The sequence below is a fragment of the Rana temporaria genome, chromosome 2 (assembly GCF_905171775.1).
Source record: "Rana temporaria chromosome 2, aRanTem1.1, whole genome shotgun sequence".
In the NCBI taxonomy this organism is placed as follows: Eukaryota; Metazoa; Chordata; class Amphibia; order Anura; family Ranidae; genus Rana; species Rana temporaria.
This window is the reverse complement of record NC_053490.1, coordinates 474,635,659-474,655,391: the sequence shown is the minus strand read 5'-3', so window position 1 is coordinate 474,655,391 and position 19,733 is coordinate 474,635,659. Positions and strand designations below refer to the sequence as shown.

General features: G+C 41.8%; 1 protein-coding gene across 1 annotated transcript in view; it reads left to right on the top strand.

Annotated features, from left to right (window-relative positions):
* LOC120927818 (uncharacterized protein C3orf38 homolog) overlaps positions 1–19,733 on the top strand; it is a 33,741-nt gene that overhangs the window by 2,812 nt on the left and 11,196 nt on the right. The window contains exons 3-4 of the mRNA XM_040338737.1: positions 2,465–2,656; positions 14,942–14,984. Coding sequence (XP_040194671.1) covers positions 2,465–2,656; positions 14,942–14,984 — 235 coding nt within the window. The remainder of the gene's footprint in view (positions 1–2,464; positions 2,657–14,941; positions 14,985–19,733) is intronic.

Genomic DNA, 19,733 nt, shown 5'->3' with positions numbered 1-19,733 from the left:
AGGGTCCCCTGCCTGGGAGCTGCTTAGTAATCTACCTTGGTCCAGGACAATTCTCAGTGGTTTCACCCAGAGCTGCTTGGAGAGAAGGAAGTAGGTGCATCATCATGAATCTCTGGATTGTTTGTAAGCATTGTGTGACACATGGAAGAGGGCGAGGTGCTGTGCGCAGACGCCAGTAGCGGGGAACAGAGGTGGAAATAACAAGTGTTCTCTGCTCTGCTCTTATGTCATTTTACTTGTTACATCTTAAAGAAAATGTCCTTGTTATTTCAGGAAATGTACATGTACACTGATAGCAATTTAGAATGATACAAACAATCCTACTTAAATTGTAAACATAATTGCAGACTTCTATAGTGCATCTAAATAAAAAAATTGGCATAAGTGAAGAATCGAATATAAAAATAAACATAAATGAATCACGTGAACATTAACCACTTAAGACCCGGACCAAAATGCAGCTAAAGGACCAGGCCCCTTTTTGCAAATCGGGACTGCGTCGCTTTAACTGACAATTGTGCGGTCGTGCGACGTGGCTCCCAAACAAAATTGGCGTCTTTTTTTTCCCGCAAATAGAGCTTTCTTTTTGTGGTATTTGATCACCTCTACGGTTCTTATTTTTTGCGCTGTAAACAAAAATATAGCGACAATTTTGAAAAAAATTCAATATTTTTTACTTTTTGCTATAATAAATATCCCCCAAAAATATATAAATAAACATTTGTTTTCCTCAGTTCAGGCCGATACGTATTCTTCTACCTATTTTTGGTAAAAAAATCGCAATAAGCGTTTATCGGTTGGTTTGCGCAAAATTTATAGCGTTTACAAAATAGCGTGTACATATACGTTGATGTGCCCAGCCGTGCCATTCTGTCATAGTCCATATACATCCGAGATCAGAAAGTCTAAATTCAATCTTAAACATCAATTGATGTCCCATTGGACGAAACACGCAGGTAGGGACTGTTGCAGATATGTACTGCATGTTTTTATTTTTTATTTTGCCTTGAGATATGTTTTATTTGTGCATGCTCCACTTCATTCTATCAGACAGGTCACACAAGAAACAGTGGTGCTGTTGCTGAATAATTGATTATAAGTATAATTATCTGTGTCAATTTATGGCTTGTCTAGGAATCTGTAATGAAAGGTGTCAACACTGCACACTCAGCATTAAAGATTATGTAAACCAAATAACTCAAATCTCATTGAAACGTAAAGGGGTTGTAAAGGAAAACATTTTTTTTTTCCCTAAATAGCTTCCTTTACCTTAGTGCAGTCCTCCTTCACTTACCTCATCCTTCAATTTTGCTTTTAAATGTCCTTATTTCTTCTGAGAAATGCTCACTTCCTGTTCTTCTGTCTGTAACTACACACAGCAATGCAAGGCTTTCTTCCTAGTGTAGAGAAAGCCTCTTGCGGGGGCGAGCAGGAGTGTCAGAATGCCCACAGCGCCTTTCTCTATCTGCAAAGTAGAGAGTGTCCTGACTTGCCTGCTCGCCCCCTCCCCCCACCAGGGAGAAAGCCTTGCATTACGGTGTGGAGTTACAGACAAAAGAACAGGAAGTGAGGATTTCTCAGAAGAAATAAGGACATTTAAAAGCAAAATTGAATGATGAGGTAAGTGAAGGAGGACTGCACTAAGGTAAAGGAAGCTATTTAGGGGGGGAAAAAAATCCTTTACAACCCACAGGTACATTTAATTTAAACTCATTTTTATTATTGCAGCTTTAATTAAAATAATATCAGGTTATCCTTTAATGCCATGCCTTCCATGTTATCCTACCTAACCTTGCCATGAAGGTCTTTGTATAGGCACTTCCTGTTATAGGGTGACTACACTTCTTGTCCCTGTCTCCCAGTTGCAGTTCTGTGTTTTCAGCCAGGCTTCCGAGGAAGACTACAGTTGGCTGTTTCAACACACATTTTGCAAGCAGGATGCAATGGTGACACCATCAGAAAACATCCTTATATAAATACAGTGGAACCTTGGATTACGAGCATAATCCGTTTCAGGAGAATGCTTGTAATCCAAAGCACTTGCATATCAATAAGCAGAGGCGCTTTAGGGGCGGTGTATACACTGCCCCTAAAGCACCTCAAAGATGCGGCTTGAAGGAATTTTTTTAGCGTCCTGCCAGTGCCAGCGCCCCAGTGTGAAAGCCCTCAGACTTTCACACTGGAGTGACAGGAGAGGCGCTATACAGGTACTTTGCAGGCGGTATTTTTAGCACTATGGTGCCTGTAAAGCGACTGAGTGTGAAAGTAGCCTTATACTCATATAAACCCTTGATCATTCAGAAAGAATATATGTGATCTACCTTCACTTTATATTGTGAGTACAGAATGACTAGCAAGAGACTGTCCCATCCTACTGAAACACTGTCCTATTATATTCTTTCTTTATAACAAATAGACAAAAATTAGAAAAGCAGGAAAAAATATATTGTTCTTCCCTTTACAGGAAATTTCAATAACTGTGAAACCGAAAGCTGCAGAAAAGCGCCCAACTAATTCCAGACAACTACAAAACGTAACCTCTGATATTGATCTTGGCCAGCTGTCCTTCCAAATCCACAGTTTATCCATACACAACAACCAGGAAGATAGCAACAAAGTAGAGAAAGCAAAATTGCTTACAATGTTGGATGCTCAGGTAGGTCTACAGTACTGCAACACTATATCTCAAATTATTTAATTGTTTTATTCCACTTGTGTTTGGTTGTATTTCACAAATCTTTCTTAAGTCACCCTGTGTGTTTAAATCCAAAATCCCAAAAACGCCTCTTCACTCATCATGGTGACTATCATCATTGAAACAGAAAATTATGAGAAATGTATAATTTTACAGTTGTCACTGGAACAAGAGATGAGGGGAAATCTTCCAATGGGGGCAGCTGTCCTGTTGAAAACTGCCTAGATGGGGATTTCAGCTGACTTCGAAGAGATTTCCTCTCACTTGCAAACACTCAACTTTCTGTGATGAGAAAGGCGGACATTTTTTATCAAAAAATATCCAGGCAAACAAAATACCCATGCCAAACCAGGGCAGTTACGCAAAACCATAAAATTGACCCCCCATTTTTTTCATTACCGATTTTCTTTTGGAATTTCCAAACACAATAATTAATCATCTTGGGTGTGAGTGGTTGTACCGGCGCAAATAAATATTAAATATTACGTGTTAATATAAATTAAATTATTTGGTCTGCTGCAGTTGTGGTGTACTCCACCAGGTGGTGCAGTTGTGCAAAATATTAAAGTGTATTCGTACAGTTTGTACTCCTGCGCTGACCTTAAAATATAAATGAATATGTATATATCCGTGACATTCATACACCAGCTCTTGTGAATCGTTATCTCTAAATCTGTGATACATTCACATATATAGAAACAAAATGTAAAAATTATATAAAACACAAAATATATGAACCCCCTTCTCCCCTGCAAACTCTTATGCTATGCTCTCACCAGATTCAAAAAGGTAAACTGCATATAATCATATGGTGTACGGTTTCCTCTTCTGGTTCCCGAATGTCTGCGCTCCAACTCTCTATGGGTTCTCTTATACTCCCAAGAAGAAAAAAGGCCCATATGGTGTAGTACGTTTTAACAAGTTTTATTCATGAAACATTAAAAACGAATTTTACACTCACATGTTCCTGTGCCCAAGCCGGCACTAGCCTGTCCAGCGTCACTGCTACCTTCCCGGCGTGCGTTCCAAGCCTTAACCAGGGGTCAAGAATCGTGTGGCGTGAAAAAGATGTGTGGTACCCCCGCCACACGATTCTTGACCCCTGGAACGATACCGCACAGGCATTTTTGTCCGCTGGAACGCACCACGGTTAAGGCTTGGAATGCACGCCGGGAAGGTAGCAGTGACGCTGGACAGGCTAGTGCCGGCTTGGGCACAGGAACATGTGAGTGTAAAATTTGTTTTTAATGTTTCATGAATAAAACTTGTTAAAACGTACTACACCATATGGGCCTTTTTTCTTCTTGGGAGTATAAGAGAACCCATAGAGAGTTGGAGCGCAGAGATTCGGGAACCAGAAGAGGAAACCGTACACCATATGATTATATGCAGTTTACCTTTTTGAATCTGGTGAGAGCATAGCGCAATAGGAGGTGGTGGTGACACTATAAGGTGGCAAAGTCACAAATTTTTTTTTTGCAGCAAGGCACAAATTCCTGCACTTACTGGAGGCACGCTTTTTGAGGACATTGTATTAATGCACGATTGCACTGGACTATTTAGTGTATTTATAGTTCCGTATTTTGATTAATAGCGCAGACGCGCTTAAGAGTTTGCAGGGGAGAAGGGGGTTCATATATTTTGTGTTTTATATAATTTTTACATTTTGTTTCTATATATGTGAATGTATCACAGATTGAGGCCGGGTACACACGGACAAACATGTATGGTGAAAGCGGTCCGTCGGACCGTTTTCACCATACATGTCTGCCAGAGGGCTTCTGTACGATGGTTGTACACACCATCGTACAGAAGTCCGCGCGTAAACAATACGCGGGGCGTGTCCGCGGTGTCGCCGCGTCGATGACGCGGTGTCGCCGCGACAATGACGCGGCGACGTGGGCGGCCCGCCTTTAAAATGCTTCCACGCATGCGTCGAAGTCATTCGACGCATGCGAGGCACGGCGGGCGGCTGGACATGTACGGTAGGTCTGTACTGACGACCGTACATGTCCGAGCGGGCTGAATTCCAGCGGGCTGTTTTAAAACAAGTCCAGGAATATTTGTCTGCTGGGAAAAGGCCCGGCGGGCAAATGTTTGCTGGAATTCGGCCCGCTCGCGCCCACACACGACCAAACATGTCTGCTGAAACTGGCCTGCGGGCCAGTTTCAGCAGACATGTTTGGTCGTGAGTATGGGGCCTTAGAGATAACGATTCACAAGAGCTGGTGTATGAATGTCACGAATATATACATATTAATTTATATTTTAAGGTCAGCGCAGGAGTACAAACTGTACGAATACACTTTAATAATTAATCATCGGAGACCCCATTGCCATTTTATAACAGTAAGGCCCCGTACACACGGTCGGTTTGGTCCGATGAGAATGAACCGAAGTTCATTCCGTGTGTATAGGCCATCGGTCTGGTTTCCTTCGGTCCAAATTTTCTAAACATGCTTCAAAACCGAACCGATGGACCGCTGCCCCATCGGACCAAACCAATGGTTAGTACAGAAAAGCATCGGTTCAAAACCCGCGCATGCTCAGAATCAAGTCGACGCATACTTGGAAGCATTGAACTTTGTTTTATTCAGCACGCCGTGTGTTTGACGTCACCGCGTTCTGACCCGATCGGATTTTGGACTGATGGTGTGTACACATATCAGGCCGTACGGCCACTTCAGAGGTGAACCGATGAAAGCGGTCCGATGGACCAGTCTCATCGGTTTGGTCCGACCGTGTGTATGGGGCCTAATAGGGCAGTGGCTATTTTTTCCATCACCATTTTAAAAGACACCAGGCATCAGTGGCTCCTGCAGGTGGGGGATTAGGCTGGAACTGCCAGCTGTCAGTGACAGCCAGTATCCAGCATTAAACCCAGGAGCTGAGAGGTAATTTTCTAAACCTTTCTTATAGTTCTACCCAGCATTTGTAGTAGATCACTGTAATCGCAATCAGGGGCGTCTTTAAGGCGGGACAAAAGGGCCCTGTCATTTTTGTGGGGCCCAAAGCAGCTGCCTCATACTTGCCAACTATCAAAGTTTAATTTCCCTTGTCCCTTGAAGTTTTTAGTCCTGTGCTGTGTCCTGATATCTCAGTGTAAAATGCTGCTGATAATGCTGCCCAGCTCTGCCCTATTGTTGTGTACTGATAACTCACCTGCAGACCCTGTGTTTACATGTAAATAACCGTCATTCATATGCAAATAACGGGTGCATTCATATTTGAATAGCAGCGGCCAGCGCCATTGATATGTAAATAAAGGCACCATTGATATGTATATCATGCCCCTCTTCAGTGAGGAGATGATGTGCTGTAACCTCTAGCAACCAATCAGTGATCTAGATGACATATGCATTTACTGCGCAAGCCTCAAATGCTTATGTAAGAATATTCATTGTCATTGCCATGCTAATTTGTGCCCTCCCCAACACACATTGATCTTATCTTAATGATAAACTACCATTTATGCAAACCATTTTTTTAAGCACCCGCAATTTAGTATCTAAAGATGAATAAAGGTCTCCTAAAGTTTAAGGCATATTTTCAGTTTGAGCTTCACTATTCTGATATGTTACATAAAAATTGCACTATTTTAATCAGCAGACTTTGCTTTTGTTTTTTGGAGGGTCAGTAGGTGAGAATGCACTAATACTGCATTGGAAAACTAGATTTTTTTTTTTTTTTTCAAATATTTACCTATTTTTTTTAAATTTGTATTTAAATTTGCTACCAAATAAAGCAATATCTGTCCAGAAACAAAATGATGTATAGTACATTGGGGTAGAGTACAAACACTAAAAGGTACAATGTGCAAAACAATATTTGCTGTGAGTCTCAAGTAGATTTAGGGAGAAAGGGGCCTTTACTGTATTTACTGTAGTATAACATGTGGTAGGTACATAGTATCTTTACGTTAGTATGATTTTATATACACAACATCGGACAAAAAAGATTTAGTCGCAAAAGAGGAAGAATCCTTCTAAATGAGGAACAGTTAGTAGCTATGCACTTCCTGTTTGGTTTCTTCAACAGGATACAGACCTTGCCCTACTCTAGCCAAAGCTAATTCTTTTTTTTTTTCTTGGTATTTTTTATTATTTTTTGAGGTGTAAGAAGTACAAAAAAAAAAAAAAAAAGGGAAATAATATACACGATGCTCTGGTTGTCATCATACAGTTATAGTGCTGTCTTGTACAAAATTCAAAGGAAATCTATGTAGCACCCTGATGTTTAGGCAGGGTTGCTATCAAATTTAGTTGCCAGGCGATAGTTGCTTTGGCCAATTGTTAGGCGGTCAATTGATTTCCCCCTAATTCTGGAATTGCAGCCCTTCTCTCTTCTTTTACTAGGTGGCATTGTAGCTGGTGAAATTAGATAAAACAAGGGCATTGCAAGGACAGATTAGGAATGAATGGGGTGCCTCAGCCAATGGGCAGGGATTTTATTTTGTCCCTTGGCCTGCAGGGAGAACCTATTTATTTGGATGGAGTAAGGTGATCGTTGTTCTGTGCCACCTGGATGGCTGTCTGGGTGGACGTGTGTTGTAGTGCCCTGGGCTGCTAGGCCAGAAACCTAAGGCCTATCCCTGGGACATCTGGCAGATAGGATGTCTGAGGGCCTATCCAGAAGCAGGAAAAACAGAGTAGAGTTGGGACTGCGGGCTTGTATTCCAACCAGACGTAACAGTTCCACTGGCAGGGGAACCAGTTGTGGTGGGAGGTAGAAGGGAAGCTGTCGCCAATAAGGGACCATCCACCTTGTTATTGGAGACTACAGTGAGTAAGCCGAGGCCAGTACTAGAGCAGACTTCTCACCAGCTGAAAACGGTGAAGAAGTAGGAAAACTTCAACAAGTGCCAAGCCAGAGACCCAGCGTGATAGCAGAGCTGACGCTTGTGGAGCATCAGTAAGTGCCAAGCCAGGGACCTAACATGTCAGCGGGGGTGAAACTTGGGGAGTATCTGTGAGTACCAAGCCAGGGACCCAACCGGACAGCAGGGGATACTGAGTGTTAAAGTAGAAGAACTCAGGGGATCCAGTGGCTAGTGGATCTGAAGTCTAGTGAGAAACTGGGAGCTTGTTAAGTGAAGGCCCACGGTGAGTGAGTGTGGGGTAAACTGAGGACTGTTCATGTTGTAAATAGTTTAATTCAATTGCCGTTATTAACAGCTACAAAATTGTTGCAATAGGAGACAGCAGTCCTACCTATACAGAAGTGGTGTTCGGCTTGACTTGTATAGCCGTCTGAGAAAAGGAGCCTAAGGCTAAGGTTGGGACTTTGAATCGAGGCAATAACTATATATGCCTCCATCCCCGATAACTGGAATGGAAAAACTAAAAGGTGGGACTGATTGAAGCACATTACTGAATTATATGAACCAAAATATAGTAAAAAATTGTTTTATTAAAACAAAGAGGGCATGACATATACATAATAAGATAGTGTGGTAATACTCATGGGTTTCAATGATAACAATCTAGATATTACATAATAGTACATGATTAGTCCAACATAACACACATGGTAATGTATAGTGATTGTGGGTCTCAGTACATAAAATCTAGAGAGTATATGATAGTACATATTTATCTCAGGTTAACAACCATAGTAATAAATCTTAGATATGTGAACCGGCTTTGTAGTGGTAACCTATAAACAAGAAGGTAATAATATATTGGTTCATTAAAGTAGAATATTGAAATGCAGATTGTCGCAGACACTGGCTGCAGGCACCTTTTCTGCCACATTCACCCTGTTATTTGTTATTGCTATATGAATCTTTTGTTACATTTTTGAGAGACTGCTTTCTTGGATTTGCCCAAAGACTATTATTAGTTGTTAATTCTGAACAATACATTAACATTGAAATAGCTGATCACATTGACCTCCGGAGACGGACTGTCTGGTCACCTGGGCTTTGCTGTGTTAATTAACATGCTAATTCTATAGTTGTCTGCTAAAGGTGTTGAGAGAGGGGAGGGGGGAGTATCCATGAGTCAGGCCTACCTCATTATGTAACCCTCTGTGTTAAAAGTGTATAAAAAGTCTGTTTCTGTTAATAAACCTTGCTAGATGCTACAAGCTATTTCCGGCTAGACTTGTATTCCATGGAGCTGTAATAATCATATCTTTCTGATGGTCAGACTAGAGGAAGCGGTATTACTGACGGAAGCACTCAGTGTGGGACAGGATCCGTCACACAGATATTGAACATATACACTGTGACAAATCATCATATAACGGCTCTACGCGTTTCGTGTTCACTTTAACACTCATCAGGAGCAGATACACAGTGTGAAGGTATCTATAATAGAAAGAAATGCCATAGTAATAAGGTAATAACGGTTATAGAAAACATAGAAAAGAGGGGGAACAACTAAGGTCCCAATCACTCTCACCTAATTGTAATATATGGGTAAGATAGTAGGGTGGTATTGAAAGTAGGGGGCAGCCTTCCATAGCTGCCCCCTACATGTTATGAAAAACTCTCATAACATGTTATATAACAGAGTTTGCAAACTCACAAAGACACTAAAGCAGTGGTTCTCAACTCCTGTCCTCAGGACCCACTAAGAGGCCAGGTTTGCAAGATAAATGAAATACATCCCAGGTGATATAATTTTCTGCTCAGTGATTTCAGTATTGTAGTATGCATCCAAGGTAGTACTTAAAATCTGGCCTGTTAGTGGGCCCTGAGGACAGGAGCTGAGAACCACTGCACTAAAGCATTATTGTTGAGTAGAATGAAATACACCTGGTTGATCCTGCCTTCAGCTGTTCCTCTCATCTTCTCTGTGTCCCCATTGTAGCCTAAGATTTTGCTGTTGTCATATACTGAGCATGCTCCAGTTTCAGTTCCCTTCTAAACTCCTCATTTACTTATTTTTCCTCTGCAGCCCATGTGACTATAGAGTCAATACACTGTGATAGATGACACTTCCTGCCCTCCCTCCTCCTCCATGTCCTCCTATTGCTAAACACTATGGGGGCAGGATATAGTATGTTGATTGAACAAATTCACTAAGAAACTCAAAAAAAAAAGCTTAGTTTTAATATCCATTTACGGACCGCCCGCCACAGAAATACGTCGGCTCTTAAAGGGATTTATTTATATTTTTTTGTTTAGAATTACTTTTTTGTTATTGCATTTTAGTCCAAATATGAGATCTGAGGTATTTTTGACCCCAGATCTCATATTTAAGAGGACCTGTCGTGCTTTTTTCTATTACAAGGGATGTTTACATGATTTGTAATAGGAATAAAAGTGACCCAAAAATGTTTTTATTTTAAATAAATAAAATAAATAAGAAAAAATATAATTTTTAAAGTTCCACCCATAAATATAACATTACATCAGTAGTTTTAAAAAAATGTCATTAGTCCTTTAAGAATTTTTTTTTTTTTTTTTTTTTTAGATGCCTTCAAAGTGTTGTTGCTAGGCAGAATAGTTAATCTTCCCTCTTCCTGCACCTAGGTGCTTAAAGGGTCACTAAAGGAATTTTTTTTTTTAGCTGAAATGGCTGTTTACAGGGAATAGAGACATAATAGTTAACTGATTCCTTTTAAAAATGATTACAAATAGATAAAAAAACAATCATATAATGTGCCTGCAGTGTAGTTTCGTTTTTGCTGGTGTTTGCTGGTTCTCTGATGTACAGAGAGCCACTAGAGGGCAGTCAGCCAATAGAGAGCAGTGATACTTTGTCTAAAACTCCTCAGCACCAATCCAGTTTCGTTTTACACACAGTAATCACACCTCCTTGATTAGTGACCACCGTGAGAAATCTCCCAGTACTGTGGTTATCAGGAAACAGGCAACCAGGAAGTGTCCAGAACAGAGAGGATTTACAGCAACATGAAAGCAAAAACGAACAATGAGGACATGAAACCAGGACTGCAGCAAGGTAAAGGAAGCTATTTAGCTAAAAAAAAAAATTCCTTTAGTGACCCTTTAAGCTTCCTAACCTACACCGCACAGACTCCTGGGAATGTAGTGGGTGTAACTTTCCAGGAGTCTGTGCACTCCCCAGTCTCGAAGAATCATGTGACTCGGACAGTACAGGTGCTGAAACCTGATCTGAAACCTATTACACTGCTTGTGCAGCACTGAGCATGTACGAGATCTGCAAGGCTGAAATCCAGGAAGTCATACAGTCTGGCTTCATGATGCCCACACTTAAGATGGCCCCAGTAAATTTCTATTTTATAAAGTGTCTAAATGCTGTAACAACCTAACAAAACGGACCTTAGTTTACAGACAAACTTTACTAGAATACATTAAGCTTGTGTATTACAGGGGTATTTATATTTAAAAAGTGAAATTGTGGCCGGAACTCCGCTTTAAAGAGCCCCGTCCTGTCGAACTCGTACGCAGAAGCGGATGCATACGTGAGCATACGTTCAAACCACACACTTGAGGTATCGCCGTGATTGTTAGAGCAATAATTTTAGCCCTAGACCTCCTCTGTAAACATGCAACCTGTAGAATTTTTTAAACGTCGCCTATGGAGATTTTTAAGGGTAAAAGTTTGTCGCCATTCCACGAGCGGGCGCAACTTTGAAGCATGACATGTTGGGTATAAATTTACTCGGCGTGACATTATCTTTCACAATATAAAAAAATTGGGCTAACTTTACTGTTGTCTTATTTTTTTATTAAAAAAAAATAGAAGAAGCCTATGAGACCCTGCGTGGTCGCTAGTTCTGCTTATCGACAACTTTCCGTTGAACATGTGTGTGTCTTTTTTCTTCTGTTGAAAATAATAAATTTGATTATACAAAAAAAAAAAATAGAAATTAAAGGGTCACTAAAGGAATTTTTTTTTTTAGCTAAATAGCTTCCTTTACCTTGCTGCAGTCCTGGTTTCATGTGCTCATGGTTCGTTTTTGCTTTGATGTTGCTGTAAATCCTCTCTGTTCTGGACACTTCCTGGTTGCCTGTTTCCTGATAACCACAGTACTGGGAGATTTCTCACGGTGGTCACTAATCAAGGAGCTGTGTGTAAAACGAAACTGGATTGGTGCTGAGGAGTTTTAGACAAAGTATCACTGCTCTCTATTGGCTGACTGCCCTCTAGTGGCTCTCTGTACATCAGAGAACCAGCAAACAACAGCAAAAACGAAACTACACTGCAGGCACATTATATGATTGTTTTTTTATCTATTTTTAATCATTTTTAAAAGGAATCAGTTAACTATTATGTCTCTGTGCCCTGTAAACAGTCATTTCAGCTAAAAAAATTTTTTCCTTTAGTGACCCTTTAAGACCTCAAATACGGTCTGACAAAAAGTAGACCGCACAAATACAGTGTGACAGAAAGTATTGCAACAATGCTATTTTATTCTCTAGGGTGTTAGAAAAAAAAGATATATAATGTTTGGGGGTTCTAAGTAATTTTCTAGAAAAAAATAATGTTTTTAACTTGTAAAAACCAAATCTCAGAAAGAGGCACAGTCCTTAAGTGGTTAGAAGTTAGTATTACATATATCAAATGTAATTGCTAATACCTGTAAAGTAAAAAAAGAGCCTTAAATGGAGAAAGCTAATGTATCATCTTTGACTCTGCCTACACCATGCACAAAAAATGCAATAAAAAAAAGCAGGGGTGCAGGGGCATGACGGCAGTGCTGATCTTGGACGGTTGCTATGGACAACGGCACTGGAAAATGTCGGGATGTAGAGACCATTCTCCCGGGAGCAACTGTTGGCGGCTCAAGAAATTTGCCTGCCAGATCTCTACTCAGAATATGGTTCACCCCTACCTGGGCTGCGCGACTTCTGGTGCCGCCCTGGTGATTGATGTAGGCCACTGATGTGGCGTTGTCGGATTGAATCCTGACAGGACAATTCCGTAATCTGAATGTCCAGACCTTTAGAGCCAGACGTGCTGCCCGAATCTCTAGGATGTTGATGGGCAAGCTCTTCTCAGACTCTGACCACTTCCCCTGGATAGTGGTTGTTTCCAGGACCTCTCCCCAGCCCAAGAGGCTTGCATCCATCGTTACTATTTCCAAGTAACCGTAGGAAGCATTTCTCCTTCTGCAGATTCTTGGTTATCAACCACCACCTGAGACTCTGGCGCACACTTGGAGCCAGGGGCATAGGGTAATCCAAGGCCTGAATCTTCTTGTTCCAGGCAGACAGGATACTGTTTTGTAACAGTCTTGAATGAAACTGGGCTCAGGGAACGGCTTTGAACAAAGCCACCATCTTCCCTAGCAGCCTCATGCAAAGGCAAATGAAAGGACTCTTCTTTACTCTGACTACCTGAACCAGCTCTCTTATGGCACTGATCTTTGTCTGAGGTAAGAACCTTAGACACTGGTGAAAAAACTGAGGTACTCCCTGTATGGGAGGGGTTATAAAGGGGGAACTTCCTGTCTTTGATTATGCCAGTGTCCAATCACTTGAAGGTGGCCTATAACCCACATAGTAATTACTATGGCTGCTCTGTGTCCCGTGATGTATGATGAAGAAAAGCCATTTTCTCCTTCACTGATGTGCGCTGATGAGACTGCACTGATGGGCACTGATGAGGCGGCACTTATCGGCACTCATTAGGTGGCACTAATGATGAGGCACTAAAATGCCGCACTGATGTGGCACTGATATGTGGCACTGATGAGCACTGATATATGGCACTGATGGGCAGCACTGATAGGCAGCATGGATAGGGAGCACTGATGGGCAGTATTGATGGGCACTGATGGGAGGCACTGGTGGGCAGCACTGATGAGCAGGCACTTTTGGGCACTGAAAGGTTGCACTGACTGGCATCACTAATGGGCACTGCTGGGGCTTTTCTGTAATCAGGGAACTGATGATCAGGGCCCTGATTACCTGCCCAGGTCTCCCCTGCGAGGAGATCCTACTGATCGGCACTCCTTGCCACACAGTGTGAGGCGAAGAGAGCCGATTCACAGCAGTTCCGTATTTACATGTGACTTGTGATTTGACACAGCCGATCACATGGTTCAAAAGCTTATGCCCTGTACACACGATCAGTCCATCCGATGAAAACGGTCTGATGGACCGTTTTCATCGGTTAACCGATAAAGCTGATTGATGGTCAGTCGTGCCTACACACCATCGGTTAAAAAACCGATCATGTCAGAACGCGGTGATGTAAAACACAACAACGTGCTGAAAAACATGAAGTTCTATGCTTTTAAGCATGCGTCGACTTGATTCTGAGCATGCGTGGATTTTTAACCGATGGACGTGCCTACAGACGATTGTTTTTTTTCTATCGGTTAGGTATCCATCGGTTAAATTTAAAACAAGATTGCTTTTTTTTAACCTATGGATAAATAACCGATGGGGCCTACACACGATCATCAGACCATTCTCATCGGTTTGACCGATCGTGTGTACGCGGCATTATTGTGGTCTGTTTTTAGTAGAAAATCAAGAGGACTAGCAGGAACACAACGGGTTTCACATAAAGGAAGCAATACAAGGCGAACAGGATACTTTCTCATACAAGTACATGGTACAGCAGTGTTGGGGTACCAAACGCTTTAACTGCAAGCAGTGTAATCCTGAATTTGACAGAATTGGTGCGGCACAGGAAGAACAACAATTCAGTATAGAAAATCATTTTATCGGCTGAAAAGAGGAATGCTGATAGGAAGAGAAATTAGAGCGACAGAAACATGAGTTCATTACTATGCTGCTTCTCTTTTCACTGTCCAGTCACAGGCTGGGGACAGGCCCAGGACAACCTGAGCTTAGAGAAAGTGGTTTGAATGACACGGACCATCAGATCGAGGACCACAAGGGAAATCTCAGGAGGGAAGCAAAATGTTGCGGTAAATTGCATTATCTTAACTGTTAAGGTGCTATTTATTTTATTCTTGAAATTTTTGCTGCAGTTTTGCTTTGAAGTTTTAATTGCTGTCCTTATTAAAATGGATTCACCTTCACTTTCTCTCAGAACCAGTTGTGACTTGAAATCTCTTCAGACACAAAATGAGGCCCCAGAAAACCAAGCAGAAATTTTAACCAAACAGGGACCTCAGCTACTCACTGGCCACTACTTCCCTGACACTTTCACTGCTAGGCTGTGGCCAGTCCCAGTTGCGCCGTGTGACAGCGCAGAATTATGTTTTTAATAGGGAATGCTCTGTGATTCTTGGCATTTGCACATGTTCGTGTTTTGATTGGGTAGCTTTGCCCTATGCTATGATGGATATCAATATCTTTGTTTAGCGCACTTTTGATTCGATTTATTTTTCTAGTCTGCAGCTGCCTTGAAGACAAGACTTGAAGGTGACAAGATGAGTGAGTATTACAATTTTCTTCTTGAAGGGATAATAGCTATTGGGTTTTCTAACACAGATTTTCTAGCTCTGATTTACTTATATTGGGGATTCTGTGTACTTTGTATTGAATGACTACTGTATTATGCTCCCTTTAAAATAATCACATTTTGTTTCTTTACAGCCTGAAATGAAGACAGACTCCATTTTTGTTTTATCCAGCTGTATTTACTCAGTGCAGCTTAAAACATCCAGGAATTCAAAAACAGAATCATTTAGAAAAAGGAAAAAGGATTACCCCTTGTGTCGGTATTTTGTTGAACCACCTTTTGCTTTAGTTATAGCCTTTAGTCTGTTGGGATATGTCTCTACTAACTTTGCACATCTAGGGGCAGATCCACAAAGAGAGTACGCCGGCGTATCTACTAATACGCCAGCGTACTTTCAAATTTCCTGCGTTGTATCTTTGTTTTGAATCCTCAAAACAAGATACGACGGCATCTGGGTTAGATCCGACAGGCGTATGTCTTCGTACGCCTTCGGATCTTAGATGCAATTCTTCGGCGTCTGCTGGGTGGCGTTCCCGTCGTTTTCCGCGTCGAGTATGCAAATTAGCTATTTCCGACGATCCACGAACATACGAGCGGCCGACGCATTCCTTTACCTCGTCTCTAGTCGGCTTTTTTCGGTGTATAGTTAAAGCTGCTATCTGGTGGCGTACGCAATGTTTGCGTAAGTCGTCCGTGAATCGGGCTGGACGTAATTTACGTCCACGTCAAAACAATGACGTCCTTGCGACGTCATTTAGCGCAATGCACGGTGGGAAATTTAGGGACGGCGCATGCGCAGTTCGTTCGGCGCGGGGACGCGCTTCATATAAATGAAACACGCCCCCTACTCGCTGCATTTGAATTGCGCGCCATTACGCCGCGAGAGATAGACTACGCCGCCGTAACTTACGGCACAAATTCTTTGTGGATTCGAAGCTTCAAAAAGTAAGTTACAGCGGCGTAGCGTATCTCCCATACGCTGCGCCCATGCAATTCTACGAGCATCTGCCCCCTAGACTTTACAATATTTGCCCACTCTTCCTTGCAGATTTGCTTTAGTTCAGTTAAGTTTGATGGTAACCATTTGTGGACTGCAGTCTTCAAGTAACTCTACAGATTTTTAATGGGGTTTAAGTCTGGGCTCTGACTAGGCCATGCAAAGACATTTACCCTTTTCTCCTTCAACCACTGTGTGGTCATTTGGATCATTGTAATGTTGAGAGGTAAACCTTCTTCTCATTCACAATTTTCTGTCAAAGGGCAGCAGATTATTTTCCTTTAAGAATTTGATGGTATTTTGCCCCCTCCATTTTTTTCCTTCTATCCTCACAAGTGCTCCAGTCCCTGCTGCAGAGAAACATCCCCATAACAGGATTTTACCACCTCCATGCTTTACTGTAGGAATGGTGTCATTTGGATGGTGAGCTGTATTGGATTTCCGCCAAGCATATTGTTTGGTGTTGAGGCCAAATAATTACATTTTAGTCTCATTTGACCATAACACCTTTTCCATGTGGCCATGTGGAATCTTCAAGATGCATTTTGGTAAAGCTCATGACTGCATGTGGCCTTTCTTTTTTTTCTTTTTTTTTTATCCAGAAAAAAAGTTTATTGAAGCACAAGTAGAAAGCATACATCGAGGCTACAGTCTGATACAAATTCAAACAAAATAAACCAAAATACTGCACCACTTACCCACCCCCACCGTGAAGGGTTACCGCATATGGGGCCCAATTGCATTACAAACATCAAATTCAAGTATCCAGGCCTAGCAATCTACCCGTGACCAGGTCCACTGGGGCCAAGCCCGGTACATCCAGCCACGATCCCCAAAGCTTCTCAAACTTCTGGGCGCACCCCCAATGTTGGTATATCACTTTCTCCTTCCGGAGGATATCCCCCATTGTATTAATCCATTCCTTCAGACTAGGAGGCTCCTCCGATATCCAATGAGACATTATAAGCTTGCGAGCCAAAAATAGAGACCTAATTGCTGCCACTCTAGTGCCCTCTTCCCATTCCAACTCTTCCAGTATAAGGAGTAAACATTGTTTTGGATCTGTAGGCAATGAGACCTGGAACACCCTGTTAATGGTGTCCACTACCCCCCTTCAAATATGGGTGAAGCTTCGGACATCTCCACAGCAGGTGGATCAAGTCACAGTGATCCCTTTTACACCTGGTGCATAGTGGGGTGGGCCGCAGCCCCATAGCAAACAGCCTATGGGGGGTGTAATTCACCCTCAACAGTAAGTACAATTGCGACACTTTATGGGACACATTCAGAGAGCAGACTGGTACCACCTGTAGGGCCTCCTCCCACTGCTCACCAGCATGTGACCTTTCTTGAGGAGTGGCTTTTTTCTTGTAACCCTCCCATACAAGCCACTTTTTTGAAGAATTTGTGATATTGTTGTCACATGCACACAATGACCACTCTTTGTTATAAGTTTCTGCAACAGCTTCAGAGTTGCTGTAGGCCTCTTGGTAGCCTCTCTGACCAGTTTCCTTCTGGCTTTTTCATCCAGTTTTGAGCGACAACCTGATCCAGGGAGGGTTTGTGTTGTACCAAATACCTTCCACTTCTCAATAATAGACTTCACTCTGCTTCTAGGCATTGATAAAGCCTTTGAAATATTTTTTTATCTATCTCCTAACTTGTGCCTGTCCACAACTTTTTTTCTGGAGATCTTTTGACAGTGCCTTGCCACACATAGTTGATTGTTTACTCCAGGAAAGCTCTTTTCATGCTGAGCTAATCAAAATGATCATAGTTGAAAGTTAAATGGTTTTGCGTGTCATTGAGCAGGTGATTAGCTACACCTGATTGAGTTTACAAGTAATCTTTTTTACAACTTATAAGTTGCACTTAAATACAGCTGGATAAAACAAAAACTGTGTTTATCTTCATTTCAGACTGCAAAGCAACAATATGTAATTATTTTAAAGGGCCACTGTACAAAGTGGAAGGAAGATGCAGAAGATTTAATAAAGTGCCAGGTCCGTGCAGTTTGGTTAACTACAAAGTGCTTTTATCACCCAACTTTCCCCAAAATATTTCTTTAGTTGGAATATCTAAGCACTACCTGATTTTTAAATTCCCTATTAATACAATTTTACCTTACTTCCTCTTCTGCCTGATACTCATTGCCAAGACAGGAAGTGAAAAAAAAATATTCCTCATAGGGAAACGGATTGTAATAAAATCATGGCCAAACCTTGCTTGCTCACTATACTAGGAAATGTGTTTTTGTGTCCCCACACAGAGATTTTCCCTTACTTTCTGTTCTGTCTGATGTCCATCGAACGCACAATTAACAGGTCGATTTTCCGTCACTATCTATTCTGTCTAAAACCTGTCAAACACACAGACAACTAGAAGTAATCTCCCAAAATTAAACACAGAAAAATTTGACAGAGATGAAGCATTGAATACTCAATATAAGAAAGGGGTAACGTTGAGTTGATCCTGAATTTTGGATGGTGGTAAACTTAAATCAAATTTTACAAATTAGGGTGGCAATGAGTTTTATATTTCTTCGATAAGACCAAGCAGTGATCCTGGAAATGGCTCTAAAGTCCCTGATTCCCCATCATGGCGTGTTAAAGCAAAAGTGAACTCCACAAAAAGGCATTTTCATGGGTTGGCTTCATTGCCACTGGTTTGCCCATAGCTGTTAATATGGGAAACGTGATGCATGCTTGCTGGCTTTTGCAGTACAGTATAAGACATGTTCTAAGAAAAAAAATTGGATGTGGTGAAGAGTAATTTTTCTTATAATTTGTTTATGTTGACTGCTTCAGATATGTACGGTATATGTATACAGATATGTGATATCTTGGTTGCTCTTATTAAACTACAGTAATGCATTTCACAAAAGAAAATGTTTTTGTCATCAGGAAAGTAGCAACTATTAACAATTATCCAAAAGTGTAAATAGGAAGAATGCAGCGTTTAAAAAGTGTTCACAAAATCATATAAGTGAAAGTCCATAAATCCTAGGATACACCCAGGGGGCCATATTCTTAAATAAAGTAGGCGGGCGGCGCGTAAGCCGCCCCAACCTACAGGAGCAAGTGCTGTATTCCCCAAACACTTGCTCCGTAGTTTGGGGCGGCGGAGTGTAATTGGCCCGGCGTATCCCCGCGTATATCCAAGGGGGCGGCTTCTATTTAAATTAAGCGCGCCCCCGATTCTAACGAACTGCGCATGCGCCGGGCTTAAAATAGCCCAGTGCGCATGCTCCAGTTCTCGGAGTAAAACGTCAATGACGCCGACGTGTGCGTCATTGACGTAAAGTCGTATTCAAGAACGACTTAGTAAAACGACGTACCCGACGGGAAAACACGACGCGGACCCGACACCATACTTAACATGGCCTACGTGGGACTGGCGTAAGGTTACCCCTCATATAGCAGGGGTAACCTTACGCCTACGCAAACGACGTAAGCGATGGTTACGCAACGCAAATTCGTTCGGGAATCGGCGTATCAGGCTCATTTGCATAAACAAATGAGACCTGAACGTAAACGCCACCTAGTGGCCGGCGGAGTAATTACATTTAAGATCCGACAGTGTAAGTGACTTACACATGTCGGATCTTCAGCGTTTCTATGCGAAAATGATTCTAAGAATCACTCGCATAGATACACTGGCCAAAAAAGAGAGATACGATGGAGTATCCTGAGATACTCCATCGTAACGTTACTCAGAATATGGC